The 27,230-nt window shown below is 63.3% G+C and overlaps 5 protein-coding genes and 1 non-coding gene across 8 annotated transcripts; 3 read left to right on the top strand and 3 right to left on the bottom strand.

The window, feature by feature from the left end:
• Positions 1–24: 24 nt before the first annotated feature.
• Positions 25–3,096, bottom strand: LOC126641822 (serine/threonine-protein kinase SBK1-like). The gene is made up of 3 exons (XM_050318906.1): positions 2,767–3,096; positions 1,756–2,303; positions 25–28 (listed from the first exon to the last, which is right to left on the bottom strand). The coding sequence occupies exons 1-3, from the start codon at positions 2,989–2,991 to the stop codon at positions 25–27; spliced, it is 777 nt and encodes a 258-aa protein (XP_050174863.1). The 5' UTR covers positions 2,992–3,096.
• On the top strand, positions 514–595 carry TRNAS-GCU (transfer RNA serine (anticodon GCU)). Its single transcript has one exon. It is a non-coding gene; the product is annotated as a tRNA-Ser (tRNA).
• Positions 2,924–25,566, bottom strand: LOC126641817 (uncharacterized). The gene is made up of 23 exons (XM_050318896.1): positions 23,502–25,566; positions 21,314–21,466; positions 21,164–21,226; positions 20,808–20,909; positions 20,633–20,694; positions 20,487–20,495; positions 19,947–20,160; positions 19,217–19,458; positions 18,920–19,002; positions 18,371–18,511; positions 17,462–17,579; positions 16,365–16,502; positions 15,479–15,782; positions 14,501–14,541; positions 13,877–13,949; positions 13,352–13,687; positions 12,563–12,892; positions 11,868–12,188; positions 11,625–11,744; positions 10,493–10,645; positions 6,277–10,175; positions 3,279–3,482; positions 2,924–2,969 (listed from the first exon to the last, which is right to left on the bottom strand). Exons 1-22 carry the CDS (start codon positions 25,276–25,278, stop codon positions 3,396–3,398), a joined length of 8,766 nt encoding a protein of 2,921 aa, XP_050174853.1. The 5' UTR covers positions 25,279–25,566; the 3' UTR covers positions 2,924–2,969; positions 3,279–3,395.
• On the bottom strand, positions 10,939–14,385 carry LOC126641819 (soluble scavenger receptor cysteine-rich domain-containing protein SSC5D-like). 3 transcript variants are annotated; one of them, XM_050318899.1, is made up of 7 exons: positions 14,241–14,385; positions 13,877–14,022; positions 13,343–13,687; positions 12,563–12,892; positions 11,868–12,188; positions 11,625–11,744; positions 10,939–11,098 (listed from the first exon to the last, which is right to left on the bottom strand). In XM_050318899.1, exons 2-7 carry the CDS (start codon positions 13,941–13,943, stop codon positions 11,046–11,048), a joined length of 1,236 nt encoding a protein of 411 aa, XP_050174856.1. In that variant the 5' UTR covers positions 13,944–14,022; positions 14,241–14,385; the 3' UTR covers positions 10,939–11,045. The 3 variants fall into 3 exon arrangements, with proteins under 3 accessions (XP_050174856.1, XP_050174857.1, XP_050174858.1); XM_050318900.1 differs by having other exon boundaries at positions 14,216–14,359; XM_050318901.1 differs by having other exon boundaries at positions 10,940–11,098; positions 13,352–13,687; positions 14,241–14,380.
• On the top strand, positions 14,442–19,880 carry LOC126641818 (deleted in malignant brain tumors 1 protein-like). The gene is made up of 10 exons (XM_050318897.1): positions 14,442–14,610; positions 15,488–15,820; positions 16,285–16,614; positions 16,801–17,130; positions 17,445–17,572; positions 17,687–17,882; positions 18,345–18,662; positions 18,771–19,100; positions 19,209–19,534; positions 19,733–19,880. The coding sequence occupies exons 1-9, from the start codon at positions 14,457–14,459 to the stop codon at positions 19,472–19,474; spliced, it is 2,385 nt and encodes a 794-aa protein (XP_050174854.1). The 5' UTR covers positions 14,442–14,456; the 3' UTR covers positions 19,475–19,534; positions 19,733–19,880.
• LOC126641820 (scavenger receptor cysteine-rich domain-containing group B protein-like) lies at positions 20,046–22,627 on the top strand. Its single transcript, XM_050318902.1, has 7 exons — positions 20,046–20,188; positions 20,574–20,716; positions 20,812–21,007; positions 21,172–21,504; positions 21,608–21,928; positions 22,217–22,327; positions 22,407–22,627. The coding sequence occupies exons 1-7, from the start codon at positions 20,179–20,181 to the stop codon at positions 22,490–22,492; spliced, it is 1,200 nt and encodes a 399-aa protein (XP_050174859.1). The 5' UTR covers positions 20,046–20,178; the 3' UTR covers positions 22,493–22,627.
• Positions 25,567–27,230: the final 1,664 nt, after the last annotated feature.

Below are 27,230 nucleotides of genomic sequence, written 5' to 3'. Positions count from 1 at the left end.
AACCACATTCAACTAGAGCGGCGCTCAACTGGACGGAAACTGGGAGCAATTTAAAAAAATAGGCGACTTATTGCATCTTATTATACTTGTATGTGTCTATTTACTTATTTTTTATTTAGATTTAATTTATTTACTTTTATTTAATTTATCATACATTGACATTTATTTAATTCATTAACTTTATTCATTTAATAATTTAATTATTTTAATTATTTAATTTAATTTATTTACTTAACTTCTTTATTGCATTCAATTTATTTATGTTTTTCCTTTAATTTATTCGTTTATTTTTATTCATTTAATGTATTTATTGGTTTTGTAAAAATACGTTTAAAACCCTCCCCCACTGCCCGGGTTGGTCCCGCCGGGATTCGAATCCCGTATTTCCCGGGTGGATAAACCACGCCCAGAGGGCGATTCCGACCAGAGACCACGCCTCTAACCACGCCCATTTGCTTGAAGCCACGCCTCCCAAGAAGGCTGATCGGCGCGGGGCGCGCGTGCGCAGCCGCGGACGAGGTGGCCGAGTGGTTAAGGCGATGGACTGCTAATCCATTGTGCTCTGCACGCGTGGGTTCGAATCCCACCCTCGTCGGGTCTCGCATTTTAGGGGGGCTCCCCCTCAAAACCGTCCCCCTTTCGTTTAAGTTCGTTTTTGGGGGGACCCACAGCAAATCCCGGCATTTTCCTCCTCCTTTTATATAGCTTTTTCCATCCTTGTTTGTCCTTTCCCCTCTCTTTTGAAATCCTTTTCCTGCCTTTTTTTTCCAGCCTTTTCCCGCGGTTTTCAACAATTTTTCCACTTTTTCCCACCCTTTTCCACCTTTTTCCTACTCTTACTCATCCTTTTCTACAGTTTTCCCATCTTTTTTTCCCACTATTTCCATCATTTTCCACCCTTCCCCCTCTCTTTCTATACCGTTTTCCCTCCCTTTCCCCCCTTTTCCCACCCTCTTCCCACCTTTTTCCACAAACAGATAAAAACAGGTTAAAAAAAAAAGGCAAAAAACAGGGAATTTTATTCAACTCCCCTTTTTTGGGGGTCCCCGGATATTCCCAGCTCATTTCCAGGTGATTCCATCCCATTCCCAAGTGTTCCCATCCCATTTCCAGGTGTTACTATCCCACTTCCAGGAGTTCCATCCCATTCCCAAGTATTTCCATCCCATTTCCAAGTGTTTCATTCCCACTTCCAGGTGCTTTTATCCCATTTCCAGGTGTTTCCAGCCCATTCCAGGTGTTTCCAGCTCATGTTCAGGTATTTCTGTCCCATCCCCATGCGTGTCTAACCCATCCCCAGGTACTTCCAACCCACTTCCAGGTGTTCCAGACTCATCTCCAGATGTTTCTGACCCATTCCCAGGAGTTTCTGACCCATCCCCAGGTGTTTCTATCCCATCCTCAGGTGCTTCCAGTTCATTCCCAGATGTTCCTTTGCCCTCCCCAGGTGTGTCTGACCCATACCCAGGTGTGTCTGACCCATACCCAGGTGTGTCCAACCCACTCCCAGGTACTTCCAACACATCCTCAGGTGTTCCAGACCCATATCCAGGTGTGCCTATCTCATCCCCAGGTGTGTCCGATCCATCCCCAGGTCTGTCTGACCCACTCCCAGGTACTTCCAGTCCACTCCCAGGTGTGTCCAACCCATCCCCAGGTGTTTCTTTCCCATCCCCAGGTGTGTCCGCCCCATCCCCAGGTGTGCCCTCCCCGCTCCCACCCCCACCAGGCCCCTCTGCTCCCCCTCCCCAGCACCTGTGCAGGTACCTGTTCACCTCCCCGGCGTGGCTCCGCCGGTCGGGCTCCAGCCGGAGGAGCCTCCGGAGCATCTCCAGCGCCGCCTCCCCCAACCCCCTCCAGGCACGCGGTACCTCCCCTCCACCACAGGTGAGCCCACCTGGCTGCCACGTGTGGCCCTGCCACACCTGGAACTCCCCAAACTGGGGATCCTGGGGTGCGGCAGCCCCCCAGGGGAAGGTGCCGGTGAGGAGGGCGAAAAGGAGGATGCCGAAGGCCCAGGTGTCCAGGCTGGGCTCCAGGCGCAGCGTCTCCGCTGCATGCAGGTGGCACAGCTCAGGTGCAGCATAGGGGGCGTGGCCCGAGCCACGGGTGGGCCCCACCTGCCAGCCCATGACGCGGGTGAGGCCAAAGTCGCCCAGTTTGACCAGCCGGCACTGGGGGTCGAAGGCCAGCACGTTGTCCAGCTTCACGTCGCGGTGCACCAGGGCGTGGCCATGCAGGTAATCCAGGGCCGCGCCCACCTGGGTGGCCACGCGCTTCACCTGCGGCTCGGGCAGGCCCACCTGGTGACGGGGGGGACACGCCTGGTGGGACACAGGGTCACCCAATGTCACCTGTGGTCACCCGCTGTCACCTGGGGTCACCCACAGTCACCTGGAGTCATCGTTTGGGTCACCTGTGGGGTCACCTGTGAGGGCAGGGATTCACCTGGGACTCAGGGAGACTCACCTGGGGACGGGGGGACACACCTGGGGTCACCTGGAGACACCTGAGGTCCCCTGGTGTCACCTGCGGTCACCTGGAGTAACCTATTGGCACCTGGGGTCATCTGTGGGGTCACCTGTGAGTGCAGGGGTTCACCTGGGGCTTGGGGAACCCGCAAAGGTCCCCGGCAAGTGCATCTACACCCTCCCCCACACACCTGTCCCCCTCTCAAGCACACTTGTGTCCACCCCAGACACACCTGAGCACTCACCCAGGTGTGAACAGCCCGCACAGGTGAGTCCCTCACACAGGAGCACTCACCCCAGGTGTGAGCAGCCCGCACAGGTCCCCGGCAGGTGCGTGTTCCTGCGCGAAGCCAAAGTGGGTGGGGGTCTCGAAGGCCAGGGGCAGCACCTGCAGGCAGGTGAGCTGCCCCTTCAGGCACAGGTGGGTGCAGAACTCCCGCAGGAAGCCCCACCTGCCCGTCCGGTCCTTCTGCAGCAGTTTCAGCACCACTGGTGCACCTGGGCAAGGAGGGGGACACATCTGGGCACACCTGGGAGCACCTGGGGATGGGTTATACCCCCACAGACACACCTGGGCACACCTGAGAGCAGCTGGGCACACCTGGGGATGGATTATACCCTCATAGACACACCTGGGCACACCTGGGGACAGGTTATCCCACCCCAGAGACCCCCCCCACCCCGAGCCCCTTGGATCCCCCAAGTGTGTTCAGGGGCGGAGCCTCGGGTGTGATAGGTGCTCACCTGGTGCACAGGTAATCCCAAATCCCCCTCCCCAGCCCCCCCAGTGCCCCACCAGCCCCTCACCCCCGTCCCGGGGCTGTGCCAGCACCACGTGCCCATAGGAGCCACTGCCCAGTTCTCCCAGTATGTCCCAGTCCCGCTCCAGGTGGCACTGGGGGAGGTCTCGTCCCGTCTGAACCATCAGGTGCTGCAGGAGCCGCTCCTGGGCCTCCCCCTCCTCCTCCTCCTCCTCCTCATCTTCCTCCTCAGCCACTGCTTCCATGGGCCCTGGGAACCAGTATGCACCAGTTCACTCCAATACAGCCCAGACCAGTTCAACCCTCATCCTCCTCGTCTTCATCTTCATCCCCCTCCTCCTCCTCTGGGGTAGCCCAATATAGACCAGTGTAGACCAGTACGGTCAATCTCAGCCCAGCTCAGCCCATTCCATCCCAGTTCAGCCCAGTATAGCCCAGTTCAACCCAGTGCAGTCCAGCTCATCCTAGTCCATCCCAGTCCAGTCCATTCCAGTATAACCCAGTCCATTCCAGCCCAGCTCAATCCATCCCACTCCATCCCAGTATAACCCAGTCCATCCCAATCCATCCCAGTATAACCCAGTCCAACCCAGTCCATCTCATTCCATCCCAATACAACCCAGTCCACCTCAGTCCTTCCCAACATCCAGGTCTCCCCCTCACCTGCCCCCAGGTGCCCCCCCCAAGTACCTGTCCCCCAACCCACCTGTCACCACCCCCCTTGCCCCCCTCCCACTGCAGTGCCACCAAGGCCACGTGTCCCCTGCGGTGGCCCGGGTGTTCCCAGGGGTGGCCCAGGTGTCTCACCTGTGTGCCCCGGCAGGTCAGGGGGTGTCGGTGACCCCCCAGGTGCCCCCCCAGGTGCCCCTCCAGGTGCCCCCTCAGCGGCCCCCGTGGTTGTGACTCAGAGTTTCCCGTGCCTGTGGTGCCACCCGGGCCCCGCTAATCTCTGTCACCTGCGTGTGGGGACACGTGTGTGTCACCCACGGCCAAAGATGGGCACGGGAGGGGCGCAGAGGGCGGGGACAATGGGACATGGTGGGGCTTTGGGGACATGCGGGGACAGGGGGGCAGGGGCTGGGGGACATTGGGGACACTGGGGACATGGAGGGGACACAGGGGGACACGGAAGGGCTTTGGGGACATGGGGGGACAGAGGGACAAGGAGGGGACATGGGGACATGGCAGGGACAGAGGGGACAGAGGGACAAGGGGAACATCAGGTGGACATGGGGGGACATGGAGGAGACATGGGGGGACAAGGAGGAGACAGAGGACAGGTTGGGGGACAGTCTCCCCAGTGTACCCCCAGTGCCCCCAGTGTCCCCAGTAAGAAGGGGTTTCAGTGCACTGGGAAGAGGTTTGGGGGCACTGGGATGGACTGGGAGGCACTGGGAAGGGACTGGGATAGACTGGGAGGGGAGGTTTGGGGACAACAGGAAGGGATTTGGGGACACTGGGATGGGGCCTGGGTGGCACTGGGATATATTGGGGGGCACTGGGAAGGGCCCAGTCCCTCCCAGCCCATCCCAGTCCCCCCCAGTGCATTGAAACTGCCCCCCCAGTGCCTCCCAGTATACCCCAGTTTACCCAAGTCCCCTCCCAGTTCCTCTCAGTCTCTCCCAGTCCCCTTCCAGTGCCTCCCAGTCCAAATTCAGTGCCTCCCAGTATAACCCAGTATACCCCAGTCCTTCCCAGTGCTCCTGGTCCCTCCCAGTGCCCCCGGTGATGGTGCCACTGGTGCCACTGGTGCCACTGGTGCCACCTGGCCCTGCTCCCCCCGGCTATTTCGGGTCCCCCCGCACCTGTCCCTGCTCCTCCCCCACCCGGGCCCCCTGCCAGACCCTCCCCCACCCCAGGGGGGGCCTGGGGGGGGCTCAGGGTACTGGGAGGCATTGGGAGAGACTGGGAGGTACTGGGAGGTACTAGGAGGGGACTGGGAGATACTGGGGGACACTGGGAGAGACTGGGAGGGACTGGGAGGGGACCGAGAGGGAGTCTGAATGCACTGGGAGGCTCTTTGAGAGGACTGGAAAATACTGGGAGGGAGTTCAATGCACTGGGAAGGGACTGGGATGGACTGGGGGGAGCTGGAAAGGGATTTGGGGACACCAGGAGGGACTGGGGGAGGAGTAGGGGACACTGGGCAGGGGTTTCAGTGGACTGGGAGGGAACTGGGGTGGACTGGGAGGGGGTTTCAGTGCACTGGGCTGTACTGGGAAGGGGTCTCAGTGCACTGGGCTCTGCTGGGCCATACTGGGAGGTGCCGGGGTCGGGCCAGGTGTTGCTGGAGGGGGGGAATTTGGGGGGTCGTGACCCCCCCCCGGGAGCAGCTGTTCACTAACGAGCTGACGGGGGTTAATTACCGGCCGGGAATGATTAATTGCCCTGGGCGGGTGATTAATGAGCCCCTGGCAGTGATTAATCGCCCTCGGTGGGGGGTATTAATTACCCGCAGGGGGGAGGGAGGGGATTAATGAGCCCCCGCAGGGTCACGGCCCTGACAGGTGACACCAACAGGTGGGGAGGGGAGGGGACGGGGGGGCGGGACAGAGGGGGGGCACTGGGGGCACTGGAAGGGGGGTTAGAGACACTGGGAAGGGGTTGGGAGGGACTGCGATATACTGGGAGGCACTGGGATGGACTTTCAAAGCACTGGGGGACACTGGGAGGGACTGGGGCCATACTGGGGGATACTGGTGGTCAGTTGGGCCATACTGGGAACCACTGGGGCCACATCGGGGGTCACTTGGGCCATACTGGGGGATACTGGGACCATACTGGTCACGCCCCATAACCTCCATAAGCCCCACCTCCCCAACATGACCACGCCTCCTCAAGGCCCTCCCCCCCAAGGATGAGACACACTTTTGGGGAGGGGAGGGGCACTTTTATTGCCAGGAGGACACAGGTAACGCCCCTTCCCCCCAGATACTCCCAGGTATCCCGTCACCTGGGACAGGTGCCCCCTCAGGATCCCCCTCACCTGCTCACCTGGGGCAGTGCCCCCACAGGAGCCCACAGGTACCCCCTTACCTGCTCACCTGCAGGCACAGGTAGGCAGATGCCCCTCCCAGCACCTCCAAGGTCTCCAGGTGGGCACCGGGCACCTCCTCTGTGGGTTCCAGGTGCACAGGGGGCACCTCCAAAGTCTCCAGGTGGGCATTTGTCACCTCTTCCATGGGCTCCAGGTGGACACTGGGCACCTCCATCACCTCCAGGTGGGCACTGGGTACCTCTGAGGTCTCCAGGTGTCCACTGGGCACCTCCTCGGGGGGCTCCAGGTGGGCACTGAGCACCTCTGATGTCTCCAGGTGCACAGGGGGCACCTCCAAGGTTTCCAGGTGAGCACAGGGCACTGCCTCAGGGGGTTCCACGTCGGCACTGGGCACCTCTGTGGGCTCCAGGTGTGCACAGGGCACCTCCTCAGGGGGTTCCAGGTGGGCACTGGGCATCTCTGCTGTCTCCAGGTGAGCACTGGGCACCTCCAAGGTTTCCAGGTGGATGTTGGGCACCTCCATCGCTTCCAGGTGGGCACTGGGCACCTCCGTGGCAAGTTCCAGGGTCATAGGGGGCACCTCCAAAGTCTCCAGGTGGGCACTAGGCACCTCTGAGGTCTCCAGGTGAGTACTGGGCACCTCCAAGGTTTCCAGGTGGACACTGGACACCTCCTCTGTGGGCTCCAGGTGGACAGGGGGCACCTCAGGCAGTGTTGGCAGCACCTGGAGGTGGCCATTGGTCACCTGGGAGGGCGGTGGCATTGCTTGGAGCTGGACACTGGTCACCTCAGGTGGTGGTGGCAGCACCTGGAGCCGGACGTTGGTCACCTGGGAGGGCGGTGGCAGCTGGACATTGGTGACATCTGAGGGCCGTGGCGGCACTTGGAGCTGGACGTTGGTCACCTCCCTCGCTTGGAGCTGGCCACTGGTGACATCCAGGCGTGGTGGCAGCGTGTGGAGCTGGACATTGGTTACCTGGGAGGGTGGTGGCAGCACCTGGGGCTGGACACTCATCACCTCAGTGGCCTGGAGATGAACACTGGGCACCTCAGGCGGTGGTGGCAGCACCTGGACTTGGACATTGGCCACCTCACCTGCTCGGAGCTGGACACAGGTGACACCTGAGGGTGGTGGCTGTGCCTGGAGCCGGACACTGGTCACCTCAGGGGGCGGTGGCAACACCTGGAGCTGGACATTGGCCACCTCACCTGCCTGGAGCTGGACACAGGTGACATCCAGGGGTGGTGGCAGCACCTGGAGCTGGACTTTGGTGACCTCAGGTGGAGGTGGCAGCACCTGGAGCTGCACTCTGGTGACACCTGAGGGTGGTGGCAGCGGTTGGAGCTGGATATTGGTCACCTCAGGTGGTGGCGGCAACACCTGGAGCTGGACTTTGGTCACCTCGGAGGGCGCCTGCAGCACCTGGAGCTGCAGCCCTGTCACACCTGCAACACCTGTGACACCTGTCACCCCTGTCACACCTGTGACGCCTGTGACATCTGTCACCCCTGGCACACCTGTCACTCCTGTCACACCTGTGACACCTGGCATTCCTGTCACACCTGTCATACCTGGCACCCCTGTCACACCTGGCACTCCTGTCACCTCGGTGGCCTGAAGCTGCACCCCTGTGACACCTGAAACACCTGTCACACCTGTGACACCAGTCACACCTGTCACACTTGTCACCCCCGTGACACCTGTGGTACCTGTCATCCCTGCCACACCTGTCACACCTCTCACTCCTGTCACCTCCCTGCCCTGCACCTGGATATTGGTGACCTCCTGGGCTGCCGGCAACACCTGGAGCTGCACACCTGGCAGCCCTGTCACACCTGCCACACCTGGAACAGCTGTCACCCCTGTCACACCCGTCCCCTCCCTGCCCTGGACATTGGTGACCTCTGGCAACACCTGGAGCTGCACACCTGGGACACCTGCCACACCTGTCCCACCTGTGACCCCTGACACATCTGTCACACCTGTGACCCCTGACACAGCTGACACACCTGTGACACCCACCACACCTGTCATCTCAGTGGCCTGGAGGAGCTGCACACCTGCCCCCCCTGTCACACCTGTTGCTACCCCTGCCACACCTGTCGCTACCCCTGCCACACCTGTCGCTACCCCTGCCGCCTCAGCCACCTGCACCTGCACACTTGCAGGCCCCATCCCGCCCCTCAGCACAATCACACTCGTCCCTGCCCCCTCCTGCCCTGCCCCAGGTGGCACCACCAGGACGCTCTGCCAGGTGTGCGGCCCCTTCCCCACCTGCGCCAGGTGAGCCCGTGCAGGCACCTGGGCAGGCTTGGTGGGGCCGGGCAGCAGCAGCACCTTACGGGGCGTGGTGGGCGGCGGGGCCAACCCCTCCCGCAGCAGCAGGCAGGCCGGAGGGTGCGGCTCAGGTGTGCGGTGGGTGCGCAGGTGGCGCTGCAGGTAGGCGGCCACAACGAAGGCCTTGGGGCAGGTGGGGCAGCGGAAGGGCCGCGCAGCTGAGTGGGTGCGGCGGTGCAGGTGCAGGTTGGAGGAGTGGGTGAAGCTCTTGCCGCAGGTGCCGCAGGTGTAGGGCCGCTCCCCCGTGTGCACCCGCAGGTGCTGCCGCAAGTTGGCCGCCTGCGCGAAGCCCTTCCCGCAGGTGCCGCAGGTGTGGGGCCGCTCCCCCGTGTGGGTGTGGCGGTGCCGCCGCAGGCTTGAGGAGTTCTTGAAGGCCTTGGGGCAGGCGGGGCAGCGGTAGGGCCGCTCCCCCGTGTGCGCCCGCAGGTGGTACTGGTAGTGTGATGCCCACTTGAAGGTGAGGCCGCACTGGGCGCACTCGAAGGCTCTGATGCCCGTGTGCACCCTCAGGTGAGTCTGCAGCAGCGAGGAGCGCTTGAAGGCCTTGCCGCAGGTGGCGCAGGTGTAGGGCCGTTCGCCCGTGTGGTCCCGCAGGTGGTAGCGCAGCCCTGAGGAGCCCTTGAAGGCTTTGCCGCACTCACCGCACCGGTATGGCCGCTCGGGGGGCGGCGGCGGCTCCTCAGGGGCGGGCGTGGCCTCAGCCACCTCCTCGGGCGGACCCGCCAGGTGAGCGCAGGGCTTGGCGCAGGGGCTGCCCCGGGGCCGCTCGGGCAGGTGAGGCCGCATCGAAGGGCTCTTGGGGCTCTTCCCGCAGGCGAGGCAGCGCTGGGGTGGCGCCGGGGGCGGCCCGGCCGCCTCCCGCCCCACACAGGTGAGGCCTCTCCGCGGCGGCTCCTCGGGGGTGTTGGGGCCGTGTCCCAGCGGGGACCTCTGCGGGCAGGTGAGCGAGGCCAAGAGAGTGTGCCCTGGTGGATGGGCGGGGCCGTGGGTGCGGCGGTGCAGGTGCAGGTTGGAGGAGTGGGTGAAGCTCTTGCCGCAGGTGCCGCAGGTGTAGGGCCGCTCCCCCGTGTGCACCCGCAGGTGCTGCCGCAAGTTGGCCGCCTGCGCGAAGCCCTTCCCGCAGGTGCCACAGGTGTGGGGCCGCTCCCCCGTGTGGGTGTGGCGGTGCCGCCGCAGGCTTGAGGAGTTCTTGAAGGCCTTGGGGCAGGCGGGGCAGCGGTAGGGCCGCTCCCCCGTGTGCGCCCGCAGGTGGTACTGGTAGTGTGATGCCCACTTGAAGGTGAGGCCGCACTGGGCGCACTCGAAGGCTCTGATGCCCGTGTGCACCCTCAGGTGAGTCTGCAGCAGCGAGGAGCGCTTGAAGGCCTTGCCGCAGGTGGCACAGGTGTAGGGCCGCTCACCCGTGTGGCCCCGCAGGTGGTAGAGGAGGGCGGAGGAGCCCTTGAAGGCCTTGGGGCACTCGGGGCACTTGTAGGGCCGCTCACCGGTGTGGCTGCGCAGGTGGTGGGACAGGCGGGACGACCAGCGGAACGACTTCCCGCACTCCCGGCAGGTGAAGGGGTGCTCGGGGGCACCTGGAGCGGGGGCGGCGCCCGCCATGGTCACACCTGGAAGGGGGCACGGGGGGCAGGTGAGACCCCAGATCCAGCATGGAAGGAAGGGGGAGACAGAAACAGAGCGGAGGGGGAGTGGTCAACACAGGGGGGCGTGACCAGAAAATCTCTGTCCCCGCCCCCTTCGTCCCCTCAGGCCACGCCCCGCCCCCTCCTCTTCAGGCCCCGCCGCGCGAGAGCCCCACCAGGCCACGCCCTGTTCCCCCCTCAGGCCCCGCCCCGTCCTCCCCTCCGTGTCGCCTCCCCGCGCAAGCGCTGCCGCCGCTGCCCCGCCGCTTCCTCCTCCTCCTCCTCCTCCTTTTCCTCCTCACCCGGTTCTCGCTCAGCCGCCGGCGCCGCGCCGGGATCTCGGAGGCTCCTCCAGGGCCCGAACCAGGGCAGGGCTGGACCCGCCGCCGCGCAACGACCGGGCCGCGCTGCCTCACGAGGCCACACCCCCTCCCTCCTGAGGTCACGCCCCATCTCTGAACGCACAGCGGCGAAGGCCACGCCCCCTCCAGACCGGTCACGCCCCTCTGTCGCATTCTGGGACGTTTTACTGGTTTTTACCGGTTTTTACTGGTTTTTAATGGAAGTTACGATTATTTTAGGGGGGTTACAGATCCCGTGTATGGCTCTGGTGGTCCCCCCAGTATTACCCCCGGTATGGCCCCAGTGTCCTCCCAGTACAGCCACAGTATCCCCCAATAAAGACCAACAGACACCTAGAACAGTTCACAGGTATCTTTGAGGGGAGTCCCAGGTCATTTTGGGGGGCTCTCAGGTGATTTTTTTTGGGGGGGGCAGGTATTTTAGCGGGTCCCGGACGATTTGGAGGAGTTCTCAGGTGTTTTGGGGGAGTTCCTGGTGGTTTTTGGGGGGCTGCTATGGCTCAGGTGAGGTCCCGGCTTCCTGTGGCACCTGGAGCAGGGGCTTGTCTGCAAAATTTGGGGGCGTCAGAGGGGTCCTGGGGGTCTTGGGAGGGATCTGAGGGAGGTTTGGGGGGATGGGGAGGGATTTTGTGGAGGTCCTGGGGGTCTTGGAAGGGGTTTGAGGGAGGTTTGGCGGAGGGTTGGGGGCACTGGGAGGGATTTTGGGGAGGTTTGGGGGTTCTTGGAGGGTCCTGGAGGAGCCCTTGGTTTTTGAGGGGGGTTTTGATGTCCTTAGGAGGGGTTGGAGGGTCCCTGGGGTGTCCTAGAGGGTCTTGAGGGGTTTGGGGGCACTCTGGAGGGGCTTGGGAAGGGGTTTTTGGGGGGTTGAAGGGTCCAGGAGGGCTCTGGGGGTCTTGGGAGGGGGTTTGGGGGAGGTTTGGGGGGTCTTGGCAAGGGTTTGGAAGGGGTTTCGGGAGGGGTTAGGGGTCCTGGGGGTCTTGTGAGGGATTTTGAGGGCTTCTGGGGACTCTGGGGGCTTTTGAGGGGTCTTGGGGGATTCGTGGAGGGTCCCTGCCCTTTCCCTCAGCCTTACCTGTGAAGCGCCGGCCCCACCTGGCACACCTGGCCCACAGGTAGAGCCCCAGGAGGGCCCCGCAGAGCCCCCCGCCCACCCCCAGCAGCCCCTCCAGCACCGAACAGGAGCCCAGCAGGTCTGCAGGTGAGACAGGTGAGATGGGACAGGTGAGACTGACATAGCTGAGACAGGGGAGCACAGGTGACAGATGATGATATACAGGTGAGGACAGGTGAGAACAGGTACTCAGAGATGCCTCACCTTCGACCTCCTCGCAGGCCACTCGGGCAGCCCCACCTGCATGGCAGGTACCTGGCCCTGCCCCCTCCTTCAGGCACTCCAGGAGCAGCATCTCAGAGCCCCGACAGGTGATACCCTCCATCATCGTCCCTGGGGCCGGGTGAGCCCTGACAGGTGCGCTGAGGGCGGGGCCGCAGCCCAGCTCCCTGCACACCACCTGTGCCTCCAGCAGGCTCCAGGTGTGGCCGCACACGCCCAGCCAGGTGTGGTTGTGCAGCACCTGCACCTGCCCCGCACAGGGCCCAGGGCCATCCCGCAGCCGCACCTGCAGGGGGGTGGGACCTGCGAGGGAGGGGCACACACCTGAGCACACTTGGGCACACCTGGGCAACCTACAGCCCCCCACCTGTGTTACCTGAGCACACCTGAGATTCCTCCCTGGACCCACCCGAGTCCCAGCCCCAGGACCCACCTGAGCACCCAAACCCTCCTGCTCCCACCCAGCCCCCCTGAATCCCCCCCATACCCCCCACCCGCCTCACCTGCACCCACCTGAAAACACCCTTGAGCCCACCGCCGCTCCTGCCACCCCCACAATCCCCCAGACCTCCTTCAGCCCCACACCTGACCACACCTGAGCCCACTGCCCCTCCTGCTCCCCCTTAACCCTCCCCAGACCCTCCCCCAAGCCTCACCTGCGCTCACCCAGGCCTCACCTGTGCACACCACGCCCGCGTCCTCGCTATGGCCACAGTCGTGCTCGCCCCAGGTGTGCAGCTGGCACTGCACCAGCTCCTGCTCCCTACCTGTGCAGTGGGCACCGTCCAGCCAGATGGGATCCGCCCCCTGGCCAAAGTGGGCCTGGCCGGGCGCGGCCAGGGCGTGGCCGCAGCCCAGCTGGCGGCAGATCACCTGCGCGTCCTGCAGGTCCCACGTGTCGTCGCAGACCGTGCCCCACTTGTGCTCGTGGAACAGCTCCACCCGGCCCGCGCAGGTGCTGGAGCCGTTGGCCAGGCGCACCTGCAGCCGCGGCACCGCCTCTGCTCCTGCGGGGGGGAGGTAGGACAGGTGTGGCGCATCTGGGGCGGGGCTCCAGGTGCACCTGGGGCGCAACTTTGGGCGGGAAAAGGAGTTCTGGGGCTGGCAGGTGAGTGCTGGGAGGGGTTTGGGGGGCAGCGGGTGGCTCCAAGCGGGTCTTGGCCGCAGGTGTGGGTCCAGGTGAGTTCGGGTCGGTGGTGGGGTGGAGGAAGGTGTTGTGGGCCTGACAGGTAAGGCTGGGAGGGTCCTGGGGCCAAGAGGTGACCGTGAGATGGTTTGGGGGTCAACAGGTGAATCTGGGGCTGTCCTGGGGTCGACAAGTGAGTCAGTGACAGTTTTGGGGTCAATAGGTGAGTCTGGCAGGGTCCTGGGCTCGAGTGTGGCCACAGGTAGGTCTAACCAGGTAACTCTCCCCCCGACCTCCCTGAGCCCCCCACCCACCCCTACCTGAGCCCCACCTGCCTCACCTGCGCAGACCACGCCCACGTCGGCGCTGTGCTCACACCTGGCCTCTCCCCAGTGCCCCACCTGGCACTCGCCCAGGTGGCCCTCGGTGCCCGTGCAGGTGACCCGGTCCAGCCACACTGGCCCCTCCCCCTGCCCGAAATGGGCCTCGCCCAGCGCCGACAGGGCAGGGCCACAGCCCACCTGGCGACAGACCACCTCAGCCTCGGCCAGGCCCCAGGTGTGGCCACAGAGTGTCCCCCACCTGCTCAGGTGAAGCACCTCCACGCGCCCCGCGCAGGGCCCGGGGCCGCCCGCCAGGCGCATCGGGACAGGTGAGGGCGGGGCCAGGGCGAGACCTGCATGGGCGAGGAGAGAACAAAGGCAGAGTCAGGACAGGTGTGTGGGGAGGGGCAGGTGTGTTTCAGGTGTGACCCTGAAGTCCAAGTGTGACCCCAATGTCCAGGTGTTCCCCGTGTCCAGTTGTGTCCCCACCTCACCTGTCCCTACCCCACCTGTCCTCCCCCAGGTGTGTCCCCCCTACTCACCACTCAGGGACAGGTAGAGGAGCAGGCCCAGGTGACTCTGCAGGTAAAGGAGCCTCATGTCGGGCATGCACACCTAGGCACAGGTGAGGTCCCAGCAGGGGCTGGGGTGGGCACAGGTGTGGCCTGCACAGGTGAGAAGGTGTGGCCTGCAGGGGTGAGAAGGCGTGTCCTGGACAGATGAGTGTCCCCCCAACACCTGAGACCCCCCAGACACACCCGGGGACGCCCAGACCTGAGCCCCTCCCCACCCCCAGCAGTTTAGGGACCCCCAGACCCACCTGAGACTCCCCAGACACACCTGAGCCCCGCACCAGCAGTTTCAGGGACCCCCAGACATACCTGAGCCCCCCTAGGTGGGATTTACCTGCCCCCCCGAAGCAGGTGCAGCCCCCTCAGGTGCCCCCTCCGCGTGCCGTGGGTGGGGGAGGGGGAACTTCTGAACCCTCCTGGACTGGTCCTGGGGTTTTTTTCCCGGAAAAAGTCGCTGATGCAACCGCGGGGTCACCGGAGGGAGGGGAGGAGGGAAGGGTCACCTGGACACCTGGCGCAGGTCCAGGTGGGGAGGGGCCACCCCAGTTGGATGCCGGGACTCCTCCCCTACCCCCACGCCCAGGATCGGCTCACCTGGGCCAGGATGGGGGGCTCAGGTGGGCGTCGGACCCTCCCTAGGGGGCACCCCCTCACCTGGAGAGGGGGAGCACTGCGGACCCTCCTGGCCGTGACGTACCTGTGCGGTGAGTGACGTCACGGGGGTCGGGGGTGGGGGGTGGGGACCAAAATTGCGGGGTTTGGCCCAAAATTGAAAGATTTTGACCTAAAATTGAAGGAGTCTGACCTCAAATGGAAGGGTTTGACCCAAAATCAATGGATTTTACGTCAAAATTGACATATTTTGACCCCAAATCCACATATTTTAACCCAAAATTGACATTTAGCCCCATGTGAAAGAATTCTGCTCCAAAATCGGCATCTTTTGGCCCAAATCAATGGATTTTACCCACATATTGAGATATTTTGACCCCGTATCAATGGATTTTGCCACAAAAACAAACTCTTTTGCACAAAAGTTGGTGGATTTTGCCCCCAAATCATCTTTTTTCCCCAAAATCATTTTCCCCCAAATTTGTCTTCTTTTGCCCCAAAATCGAGGAGGCGTACCCTGAAATCAACATATTTTACCACCAAATCGACTTTTTTTGCCCTGAATTTGCCAAGTTTTCCCCCAAAACCAACATTTCTCCCTTTCCCTGCGGTAAAAACCTGCAAAAACTGTGATTTTCCACCATTTCTTCTCGTTTTTTTTTCTTCCCGGGAATTTCCGGGCTCACAGCCAAATTCTCCCTTTTGGGCCCCACATCGATTTTCTGGGGGCAAAAGTCGCAATTTTTGTGTGGTTTGAGTTTGTTTGAGGACCCAGCTGAAATCACGTGGTTCCCCAGGCCCGGGACCTTCAACTGCAGCAGTTTTTCCCTATTTTCCCAAGTCTTCCCAAGTTTTCCACATTAGTCTTCGCTTCCCCTTACTTGTCCCAGATGTGTCCCCCTCCCCCAGGGGGTTTCCCTTCACCTCCCAGGGGTTGCCGAGCTCACCTGTTCCCTTTACCTGTCCCAGGTGCGTCCCCGTCCCCCGCAGAGGTCTCGGTGCGGCTCCAGGGGGGTCCCGACGGCTGCTCGGGGCGAGTGGAGGTGCTGCACAACCTCACCTGGGGCACGGTGTGCGACGACGGCTGGGGCGTGGCCGAGGGCGAGGTCACCTGCGCCCAGGTGGGCTGCGGGCGGCTGCGGGCGCTGGCCCCCGGCGCCAGGTACGGCGAGGGCGAGGGGCCCATCTGGCTGGACGAGGTGAAGTGCGTGGGGCACGAGCGGCACCTGGGGCAGTGCCGGGCGCGGCCCTGGGGACACCACAACTGCGGCCACAGGGAGGACGTGGGCGTTGAGTGCACAGGTGAGGGGCTGCCCGCCCGCCTTTTCTTCCCAGCCTTTTCTTCCCTTTTCCCCATTTCCCCCCGATTTTCCTGGATTTCCCCTCATTTTCCCCAATTTTCCCTGATTTTTTCTCGATTTTCCCCCATTTCCCCCCATTTTCCCCAGTTTTCCTTAATTTTCCCTGATTCCCCAATTTCCTTCGATTTTCCTCCTTTCCCCCCTTTTTCCCCTATTTCCCCCCATTTTTCTCCAATTTTCCCCTTCCCCGTTTTTCCAAATTTTCCCTTTTTTTTCCTGATTTTTCCCTAGTTTTCCCTGATTTTCCTCAGTTTCCCTCCTGCCTCACCTATCTTACCTGTTCCACTTGTCTTCCCCGTCCAGGACATTTCTCCCCCATTTCCCCCTTTTTTTCCCCATTTCTCCCCTTTTCCCGCCAAATTTTCCCCCCTCACCTGCCTCACCTGTCCCACCTGTCCCCCCCAGAATCGATGACGTCATCGCTGGGCTCGCTGCAGCTGCGGGAGGGCCCCGATCGCTGCTCAGGACGGGTGGAGCTGCTGCACCTGCACAGGTGGGGCACGGTCTGCGACGATGGCTGGGACCTGCGGGACGCGCAGGTGATCTGCCGCCACCTGGGCTGCGGCCACGCCCTGGCCGCGCCCGGCCACGCCCACTTCGGGCGGGGCCACGACGTCATCTGGCTGGACGAGGTGAACTGCACTGGGACAGAGAATTCCATCCTGGAATGTCCCGCCAAGCCCTGGGGAGACAACAACTGCTTCCATGGGGAGGATGCTGGCGTCATCTGCTCAGGTGAGCTCAGCTGGGACACTTGGGACACCTGGGGACACACCTGGGGACACACCCGGGACACCTGGGGATACCTGGGAACATCTGGAGACACCTGGGCACACCTGGGAACACACCTGGGGCACACCTGGGGCACCCACCCCCTGCCTCCCCCAGCCCCTCCAGGTGAGATCACCTGTGTCGTTGCAGCCTCCGGGATGGCGGTGCCCACTCAGGTGCGCTTGGCCAACAGCTCCGCCCGCTGCCAGGGGCAGGTGCAGGTGTCCTACGGGGGCACCTGGGTGGCCCTGTGTGACCACGGGTGGGGCCTGGCCGAGGCCCAGGTGGTCTGCAGGCAGGTGGGCTGTGGCCACGCCCTCTCTGCACCTGGAGGCTCCTGGTTCGGGCAGGGGCAGGAGAAGGTGTGGCCAGGGAGTGTCACCTGCACTGGGACAGAGCAGGAGCTCCTGGACTGCCAGGTGAAGCCCTGGGAGAACCGCACCTGCCACCTGGGCAGGGCGGCAGGCGTGATCTGCACAGGTGAGTGGCACGTTGTGGGGGTCACACCTGGAGGGGCTCACCTGGGGTTTCCACCTGGTTTTGGGGGATGGGAGGGGATTAGGGTGCTCACTTGGGGCACCTAAGGTGGCCACATGGTGGGGGGAGGGTGAGGAGGGGGTCTAGGTGGGTTTAGGGTGGTTGGAGGTACCTGAGAAGGTGCTGAGGAACACACCTCATCAAGACTCGACATCTGAGAAGGTGCCAGGGCAGCACCTGGACAAGTACCAGGGTGCTCCAGGTGTGTCTCCACCCTCTCCTTCCCCACTTGTCTGTCCCTCCCCACCTCCCCACAGGTAACCCCGAGGCTGACCAGGTGCGCCTGGTGAGCTCTGGCAGTCGCTGCGCTGGGAGGGTCGAGGTGTTCCACAACGGCAGGTGGGGCACGGTCTGCGATGACACCTGGGACCTGGCAGATGCCCAGGTGAGTCCTGGGGAGGGGCAGGTAAGGCTGGGGAGCCTCAGGTGGGTCCTGAGGATACTCAGGTGTGTTCTGGTGGTCTCTGGGGACACTCAGGTGTGTCCTGGGCCCGCCCAGGTGGTCTGTCGCCAGGTGGGCTGCGGGAAGGCCCTGTCAGCACCTGGGAGGGCCCAATTTGGGCGGGGCAGCGGCTTCATCTGGTTGGATGAGACCAACTGCACGGGGGCGGAGCCTCACCTGTCCGCCTGCCCCGCCCGGCCCTGGGGCCGCAACGACTGCTACCACGGTGAGGACGCAGGTGTGGTGTGCTCAGGTGAGCTCTGGCACAGGTGAGGGGGTGGCAGAACTCCCAGGTAACTCTCTATGTCCTTCCCACCCCACCTGTGCCAGGTGAGCTCGGGGGACAGGTGAAGGGGGGTATTGGGACCCCTGGGTAACTCTGTGGCCGGTGGGGGTGACCCAGATCTCACTTGTGCCAAGTGGTCCCATCCAAGGGGGGTCTTCCCAGCCCCAGGTTTTGGAAAACGTTCCTAGAGGTGTTCCCAGCATCCCACCCCACCTGGACACTCTAGGTGCTCCTGGGAGGTTCTTTCAGGTGTTCCCAAAATCCCACCTCACCTGAACCTTCCAGGTGCTCCAGGTAGGGGGGTTTTGGGCCTTACCCATGTGTTCCTCCCCACCTTCCCCAGGTAGAAGAGGGGGCGGGGACAACATGGAGCTCACCTGTGTGGGGGGGGGTTACCTGAGCTCCCTCCTCACTCAGGTGTCTTTCTAGACTCCCTGATCTTGGAGGCGCCTCACCTGCGCTTGGCCAACGGCTCCCACCGCTGCGCCGGGCGGGTGGAGCTGCTGCACCTGGACAAGTGGGGCGGGGTCTGCGCCAAGGGCTGGTCCCAAGAGGCCGCCCAGGTTGTCTGTCGGTACCTGGGCTGCGGCACCGCCCTGCGAGAGGCAGAGTTTGGCACACCTGGGCAGGTGTGGCTCGACCAGGTGAGGTGCCAAGGGACAGAGAAGAACCTCGGGGAGTGTCAGACAAGCCCGTGGGCCCAGAGCACCTGTGAGGGCGGGAGAGTCGCAGGTGTGGTGTGCTCAGGTGAGGCTCGGGGTGCCCAGGCAGGAAGGACAGGTGATTCCCCCTGCCAGGTACCACCCTCCCCTTGCAGGTAACCCAGGTGTGCCCTCCCTGCCTCCCCTACCGCAGGTTGGGAGCCGGCGGGCAGTGCTCAGGTGCGCCTGGTGGGCGGGCCAGGTGAGTGCGCAGGACGGGTCGAGGTGCTCCATGCCGGCGCCTGGGGGACGGTCTGCGACGACACCTGGGACTTCGCCGCCGCCGCCGTCGTGTGCCGCTACCTGGGCTGCGGGCAGGTGATCTCGGCCCCGCCCCGGGCACGCTTCGGGGAGGGGCGGGGCCCCATCTGGCTGGACGGGCTCACCTGCCAGGGCCACGAGGGGCACCTGGGTGAGTGTCACCACAAGGGCTGGGGCATCCACGGCTGCGAGCACAGTGAGGACGCCAGCGTGGTGTGCGCAGGTGAGGGAGAGGTGGGGGCAGGCGAGGGGCAGGTGAGCACCAGTTGGGTGCAGGTGAGCGTCAGGTGCCCCGACCCCCCTCACCTGGCCCCAACCCCCTCACCTGCAGGCTCTCACCTGGCCGACCTGACCCACCTGCGTTTGGCTGATGGCGCTGACAGGTGCTCGGGGCGGGTGCAGGTGCTCCACGCCGGGCGCTGGGGTGGGGTCTGCGCCCACACCTGGCACCTGGCAGCCGCCCGCGTGGTCTGCGCCCAGGTGGGCTGCGGGGGGGCGGCTGCCGTGGCCCAGGTGAAAGCGGGCGAGGGTGAGCCCACCTGGCTGGAGGCCGTTACCTGCCGGGGTGACGAGGGGCCCTCCTGGAGTGCCAGGTGAGAGGCTGGGGGGGCCCCCGCACCTGTGGCCACGGGGGACACGCCCACGTCACCTGTACAGGTGAGTTTGTTGGGGGGGGCCACAAACACCTGTCACAGAGACCCAAAGACACCCCAAAATCCTCCAGAGACCCCAAATGTCCCCCAATGTCCCCAAACCTCCCCAGAGACCCCCCGGCACCCCAAAAACACCCCAAAAATGCCAGGTAACCACAGAGGCAGGTGAACACCTTGGAAGGCTGTATCTCCTGTTTTCCAGGTGTGACCCAGGGACTCTCCGGTAAGCCTGGAAGCTCAGGTGAGCCAGGTGAACCTGGAAGCTCAAGTGAGCCTGGTCACCCAGGTGAGCCAGGTCACACACGTAAGCCAGGTCTCGCAGGCAAGCCAGGTGAACCTGGAAGCTCAGGTGAGCTCCGCCTGGCCGACGGGCCCCACCACTGCTCGGGGCGTGTTGAGGTTCTCCACAACCACACCTGGGGCACCGTCTGCGGCCACACCTGGAGCCTGGAGGCCGCCCAGGTGGTCTGCCGTCACCTGGGCTGTGGTCACGCCCTCAGCACACCTGGGGCTGCCCGTTTCGGGGCAGGGCCCGGCCCCGTCTGGCTGGATGGGCTCAGGTGCATTGGCAACGAAACCAACATCGCGCAGTGCCCAGGCATCACCTGGGGGCCGCACACCTGTGACCACCTGGAGCACGCCGGGGTCATGTGCTCAGGTAACCCCCCCAGGTGATTCCCAGGTGACGCCTCACCTTGGGTTCTACTTGGGTAGGTGAAGGTGGGGTGGTGTGGGGGCAACCACAGGTGGTTTGGCCTCAGGGGCACGAGGGAATGTCTCAGCTGGGCTCACCTGGGACTGCCCTCAGATGCACCTGAGAAGCACCTTTGTGGGCCCGATTCGGGGGCAAATCCCTCCTGGATGAGCCGGGTGGGCACAGGTGAGGGAGATCCTGAGGGAATATTGGGAAAGACCCTTTAGCACCTGCCCACAGGTGAGCACAGATGTGGCCTCACCTGGACCACCTGTGATGGAAGAGGGAGGCAGAAAAAGCATCCAGGTGTGTGCAGGTCCCCTCTAACCCCCCCTTCCCACCTGTGCAGGTGCCCCCCCAGCAGGTAACTCCAGCTCAGGTGAGGTGAGGTTGGTGGAGGGGCCTCACCTGTGCATGGGACGTGTCGAGGTGCTCCACGACGGCCAATGGGGGACGGTCTGTGATGACAACTGGGACCTGAAGGAGGCTCAGGTGCGTCCTGGGCATGTCCAGGTGTCCTGGCTGACACTCAGGTGTGCCCAGGTGTGCCGTGGGTGACACTCAGGTGTATCCCTGGGCGTGCCCAGGTGGTCTGTCGCCAGTTGGGCTGTGGGGAGGCCCAGGCCGCCCACGGCCATGCCCACTTTGGGCGGGGGACGGGGCCCATCTGGCTGGACGACGTCACCTGCATGGGAGAGGAGACACACCTGGCGCAGTGCCACGCCCGGCCCTGGGGGAAGAACAACTGCCACCACGGCGAGGACGCAGGCGTGGTGTGCTCAGGTGAGCCCAGGTGTGCTCAGGTGAGCTCAGGGGGATCAGGTGGGTCCAGGTGTGCTCAGGTAACCTCCACACCAACCCCACCCTCCCACCCCACCTCTTGCATTCTCCCCAGGTAACCCCCTCCCAGCCTCACCTTTCCCTTCACCTTCCCGTTACCTGCCCAGGTGCCAACGTGACGGAGGAGCAGCCCCAGGTGCGCCTGGCAGGCGGCCCCACCCCCTGCGCAGGGCGGGTGGAGGTGCTGCACGAGCACAGGTGGGGCACGGTCTGCGACGACAGTTGGGACCTACAGGACGCGCGGGTCACCTGCCGCCAGGTGGGCTGCGGGGATGCTGTGGCTGCCCCTGGCCACGCCCGCTTTGGGGAAGGGGCGGGGCCCATCCTGCTGGACCAGGTGGGCTGCACAGGTGAGGAAAACACCTTGGCCGAGTGCGACCTTGGCGCCTGGGGGGTTCACAACTGCAACCACGAGGAGGACGCAGGTGTGGTGTGCACAGGTGAGGGGCTGGGCTGGGAGGGGGGCAGTCAGATGGGGCTGGGGAGGCTCAGGTGGGCTTGGTGGGGCTCAGGTGTGCTCAGGTGTGTGCCCCTCCCTCGCAGGTCCCACCCCCCTGCAGGTGCGGCTGCGGGATGGCCCCGGGCCCTGCGCGGGGCAGGTGCAGGTGCTGCACAACCACACCTGGCTGGGCGTGTGCGGCCACACCTGGAGCCTGCTGGAGGCACAGGTGGTGTGCAGGGAGCTGGGCTGCGGCCCCGCCCTCAGCGCACCTGTCAGGGCTCACCCGGCCCCAGGGACGATGATGGAGGGTCTCACCTGTCGGGGCTCTGAGACGCTGCTCCTGGAGTGCCTGAGGGAGGGGTCAGGGCCGGGCACCTGCCACGCAGGTGGGGCCGCAGGTGTGGTGTGCACCATGCCCAAAGGTGAGGCACGGGGCGGGGTGGGGGGGGAAGGTGTCAAGGTGTGGGGGGATGGGTGTGACAGGTAGAACCAGAAGAGGTGTGAAGAGGTGGGACAGGTGGGACAGGTGAGAAGGGTGGTGCCAGAACAGGTGTGACAGGCAGAGGGGGGACAGGTGACACACCTACACAAGTAACTGGACTTGAATCCCCCAAACGCCCCCTTCCCCTCCCCCCTAATTCACCCCTCCCACACCTGGCACAGGTAAGGCCAGGTTTGGGGGGTTCTCACCGGTTCCCCCCCCCCGCCAGGTACGCCCCCAACCTGTGTACCCCTGGTGGCCCTGCTGGCGCTGATGACGTCACTCAGTGGGGTCCTGCTCTGGCTCACCTTGAGGACCAGGTGTCTGGGAGCAGCCCCAGGTAAAGGTGAGTCCCACCCCCCCAGGTGTGTCCCAGGTGTGTCCCAGGTGTGACCAGGTGTTTCCCTTTCCCCCCACAGGTCACCTGGGGTCCATTTACCTGCCCAGGAGGGTCCCCTCCGAGGAGATGGAGACACTGCAGCTCATCAAGGACGATGCCCCCTGACCTCACCTGTCACCTGCTACCCCCCAAAACACACCTGGGGGAGCTCAGGTGTCCCCACACACATGAGGCAGGTGTGGGGGGGGAAAGCAAGTGGGAAAATGAGGTGGAAATTAATAAAATTGGGGGTTTCAACCATCCCGGTGATACAGGTGCAAATTTTGGAGGGAGGGGTTGAACTTCCAGGTGTGAATTTTGGGGGGGTCCTCACTTCCATTGTGAAATCCGGTGAGACCATCAATGATGTCATCAATTAACCATCATTTAATTAATATATGCCCAGCCCAGGTGCACCCAGACTCCACCCCCAGTGCTACAGGTACCACCCAGGTGAGACAGGTGAGTCCCAGGTGTGCACAGGTGAGCCCCAAGTTCCTACAGGGGAGCACAGGTGAGACTCAGGGGTCCACAGGGGAGTCCAGGTGCCCACAGGTGAGTTGTCCCATCCAAAGGGGGATAAATCCAGGAATCCGGGAAGGAGAATCCAGGTCAGCATGTGCCCAGTCCCAGGTGCACCCGAGTCACCAGCTGTGGCTGTTCCACCCCAAAAATCCAGGTGTGCACACCTGGCCTCAGGTGTGTTGGGGGTCCCACAGGTCCGGGGGGCGTGTCCAGTGTCGGTGACGTCGCGGCTCGGGTGTTGTGGTTCAGGTGCTGCAGGTTTTGGGGACCACACCTGTCCAGGTGTGCAGGTCCTGGATGGCCTCACCTGGAGCTCAGGTGTCACAGTTCAGGTGTTGCTGCTGCAGGTTTTTGGGGTCCACAGAAGGTTCTTGGGGTGCACACCTGTCCTGGAGCATATCTATGAGATCCCTTCACCTGGGGCTCAGGTATCCTGGTTCAGGTGTTGCTGCTGAGGCATTTTGGGGTCCACAGCAGGTTCTCGGGGCGCACACCTGTCCCAGCTCCCCTCACCTATACCTCAGGTGTCCTTAACACAGGTCCATCAGCTTTTTTGGGGTCCACAGCGGGTTTTTGGGGCCCACACCCATCGCGGCAGCTCCGCCCCCTCAGGTGTCCCTGTGCACGCGCTGGTGCTGCAGCAGGTTGGAGGGGTGGGCGAAGCCCTTGGCACACACCCCGCACTTGTAGGGCGTCTCCCCTGTGTGCACCTTCTCATGCACGCCCAGGTAGGCTAGGTCCTTGAAGAACTTGTGGCAGAAGCTGCACTCGTAGGGCCGGGCCTGGCTGTGCACGCGCCGGTGCTGCAGCAGCAGCGAGGGCCGGGCGAAGGCCTTGCCGCAGGCCTCGCAGCCGTAGGGCCGCTCGCCCGTGTGCGCCCGCTGGTGGATGGCCAGGTAGGACGACTGCTTGAAGGCCTTGCCGCAGGTGCGGCAGGCGAAGGGCCGCTCGCCCGTGTGCACCCGCTCGTGCGACGCCAGCGCGTTGCTCTGCTTGAAGCCCTTCCCGCAGAGGCCGCAGGTGAAGGGCCGGTCGCCGGTGTGCACCCGCTCGTGCACCTTCAGCGAGTGCCCGTAGGTGAACCTCTTGCCGCAGACGCCGCAGGCGTGCGGCTTGTCCTCGCAGTGCTGCCGCCGGTGCAGCTGCAGCGCCGCGCCCGTTGCCAGCTCCTTGCCGCAGTCGCCGCAGCGGAAGGGCCGCTCGGCGCCCAGGTGGGTCAGGGCGTGCCGCTGGCGCTCGTAGGGCGTCTTGAAGCCCTTGGGGCAGCGCGGGCAGGCGAACGGGCGCTCCCCGCTGTGGATGCGCCGGTGCTCCTGCAGGTTGGAGGAGCGCTTGAAGCGCTTGCCGCACAGGTCGCAGCGGTGCGGCCGCTCCTCCGTGTGCACCAGCCCGTGGCTCTTGAAGTCCGAGTGGCGCTTGAAGGTGGCCCCGCAGGCCTGGCAGGTGAAGGGCCGCGCCTCGGTGTGCACGACCTCGTGGCTCAGCAGCTCCCAGGCCCGCTTGAAGCCCTTGTGGCACACGGGGCACTGGAAGGGCTTCTCGGCCACAATCACCCGTCGGATCTCCAGCGGCGCCAGCGCCTCGCCTGGCGGCTCCGCCCGCTCCCCCTCGCCCGTGGGGGTTACGGCACCGGCGCCACCGCGGCCGCCCAGCACCAGCTTGGCTGTGGAGTAAACGCCGCGCTCATCGATGAGCTGCACGAAGGCCTGGCTGGGCTCGCCCGGGCTCAGCTCGCCTGGGCCCAGCTCGCCTGGGATCAGCTCATCCGGGCTCAGCTCGCCTGCGTGGCCCAGCTCGTTTGGGCCCAGCTCGTCTGGGCTCAGCTCACCTGGGCTCACCTGGTGGCCCAGCTCACCCGGGCGGCCCCACAGCATCTGCAAGTGGTTCCCATGGGAAGGTCCAGGTTCTTCGGGGCTCTCCAGGTGATCCCGGCCGGGGCGGGGCTGCCGGGGGTTCAGGTACAGGCGGGGCTTCTGCTGGCGCAGGGGAGGGGCTGAGGCCTCACCTGGAGGCCTCACCTGGGCGCAGGAGGCTCTTCCTGGTGCCACCTGAGTGGCCTCCTGGTCTTCGTCACCTGGTTCTTCTTCCTCACCTGGGACCTCATCAAGCTCTTCCTCACCATGTTCTTCATCATCTGGTTCTTCAAGTTCTTCCTCACCTGGTTCCTCCTCACCTGGTTCATCATCAGGTTCTTCCTCTCCTGGTTCTTCCTCCTCTCCTGGTTCTTCACCAAGTTCTTCCTCACCTGGTTCTTCACCAGTTTCTTCCTCCTCCCCTCGTTCTTCACCAAATTCTTCCTCCCCTGATTCTTCCTCCTCCCCTGGAGGCTCCTCCGGGATCCGCTGGGAAAAGTTGGGGTCGTGGCCCCTCCCCTGCAACCCCTCCATGGCCACACCTGGAACCCAGGCAGGTGAGAGGGTGAGAGAAGACACTGGAGAGGGGACAGGCCTGGGATCCTCCTGAGTTGGACTTGGGGACCCTCAAAGCTGGGCTTAGGGACCCTTTTGGGACCCCCCCCTGAGATGGGCTTGGGGATCCCATAAGCCGGGTTTAGGGATCCCCTTGGGCACCCTCTGTGCTGGGCTTGGGTTCCTCCCGAGCTGAGTTTGGGGACCCTCTGAGCTGAGGCTCCTCCCAGTATGTCCCAGTCCATCCCAGTCCTGTTCCAGTCCCTCCTAGTCCATCCCAGTCCCCCCAATCTCCTCCAGCCCCTCCTAGTCCCTCTAATCTCCTCCCAGTCCCTCCCAGCCCCCCCAAATCCCATCCCAGTCCCCCCTAGTCCATCCAGGTTTCATCCCAGCCTCTCCCAGTTCCCCTCCAGTCTCTCCCTGTCCCGTCCAATCCCCTCCCAGTCTCTCCCAGTCCTCCCCAATCCCATCCCAGTCCCTCCCAGTCTCTCCCAGTTTCTCACCCGGCGCCGCCGCAACGACCGCAGCCGCTTCCGGCCGCGCTCGCGCGCGCTGACGTCACTTCCGGGGGAGTGCCTTGGGGCGGGACTGGGAGGGATTGGAGGGACTGGGGACACTGGGATGGCACTGGGGCATACTGGGAGGACACTGGGAGGGACTGAGAGGGGAATGGGACACTGGGATGGCACTGGGGCATACTGGGAGGGCACTGGGAGGGACTGGGAGGGACTGAGAGCGGAATGGGACACTGGGATGGCACTGGGACATACTGGGAGGGCACTGGGGCATACTGGGAGGGACTGAGAGCGGAATGGGACACTGGGATGGCACTGGGACATACTGGGAGGGCACTGGGAGGGCACTGGGAGGGGTATGGGCCACTGGGATGGCACTGGGACATACTGGGAGGGCACTGGGACATACTGGGATGGCACTGGGGCATACTGGGAGGGCACTGGGAGGGGAATGGGCCACTGGGATGGCACTGGGACATACTGGGAGGGACTGAGAGCGGAATGGGCCACACTGGTCTGAACTGGGTCGTACTGGTCTGAATCCCAGAAAACTCCCATCCTCCGAAGACCCCTTTGCTCTTTTTTTTTCCTCATCCCAGAGGATTTCGCCCCAAATCCCACAAATTCCCGCCCCGTTCCCACTTCTGTTCCCTCCCACCCTCCTCCCTGGTGACCTTTGGAAAACCGGCAATCATTTCACTGCTGGAATTTCCGCCCTTTTTGGCTCCAAAGGTCCTGGGAGCCTCCGGAGCCTCCGGCTGGTTTCAATCCCGAGCAATTTTCGGGAGGTCCAGCGGGCGCTGCTGGAAAACCAGGTTGGTTTTCCCTTTTTCCACACGATTTCCCACCTTTTTCTTTAGGGAATTTTATCCCATTTCGGTTTATATAAAACCATAATTCCCATAAATTCCAGTTTTCTGTTTGTTAATAGGCGGAGCTCCCAAGTTTTTCTTCTCCCTCCTTTTCCCGTGGGATTTCCCGTCGCCTTCCCTTCCTTCGCGTCGGTTTTCCAACGTTTCGGGATTTCCCCTGAAGTATTTGGGAATTCTCTTTTACCCCTCGGGAAACCGAAAGGAATTTTGACACCGTGACGTCATGGGGGGTGGGGGCTGAAAAGGGGCCGAAAGTGGGATAAAAACATCCCAAAAAAACTGTGGATTAAAAAAACCCCAAAGTTTCCAGAATGGGTTCGTTTTCCTGGGAGTTGCCACTGAGGAAAAGGACGCCCTGGAAAAAGGGAATTTCCAGGAGTGTTCCCTATTTTCTCTTTCTTCCCCTTTCTCATAAATCCGGGAAAGGAACCCACGGAACAACTTCCAAGGACCGGGAACCATTTGTTGGAGCAGAGACAGCTGCTCCAGAGCTCAGGAGCAGGACCCAATCCCATGGATCTCCCATTCCCACCTGGGATTTTTC

This window comes from Myiozetetes cayanensis, unplaced genomic scaffold (genome assembly GCF_022539395.1).
Source record: "Myiozetetes cayanensis isolate MyiCay16 unplaced genomic scaffold, myiCay2020 scf217, whole genome shotgun sequence".
Classification (NCBI taxonomy): Eukaryota; Metazoa; Chordata; class Aves; order Passeriformes; family Tyrannidae; genus Myiozetetes; species Myiozetetes cayanensis.
The sequence above is the reverse complement of the archived record's forward strand: the minus strand, read 5'-3'. Positions and strand labels throughout refer to the sequence as shown.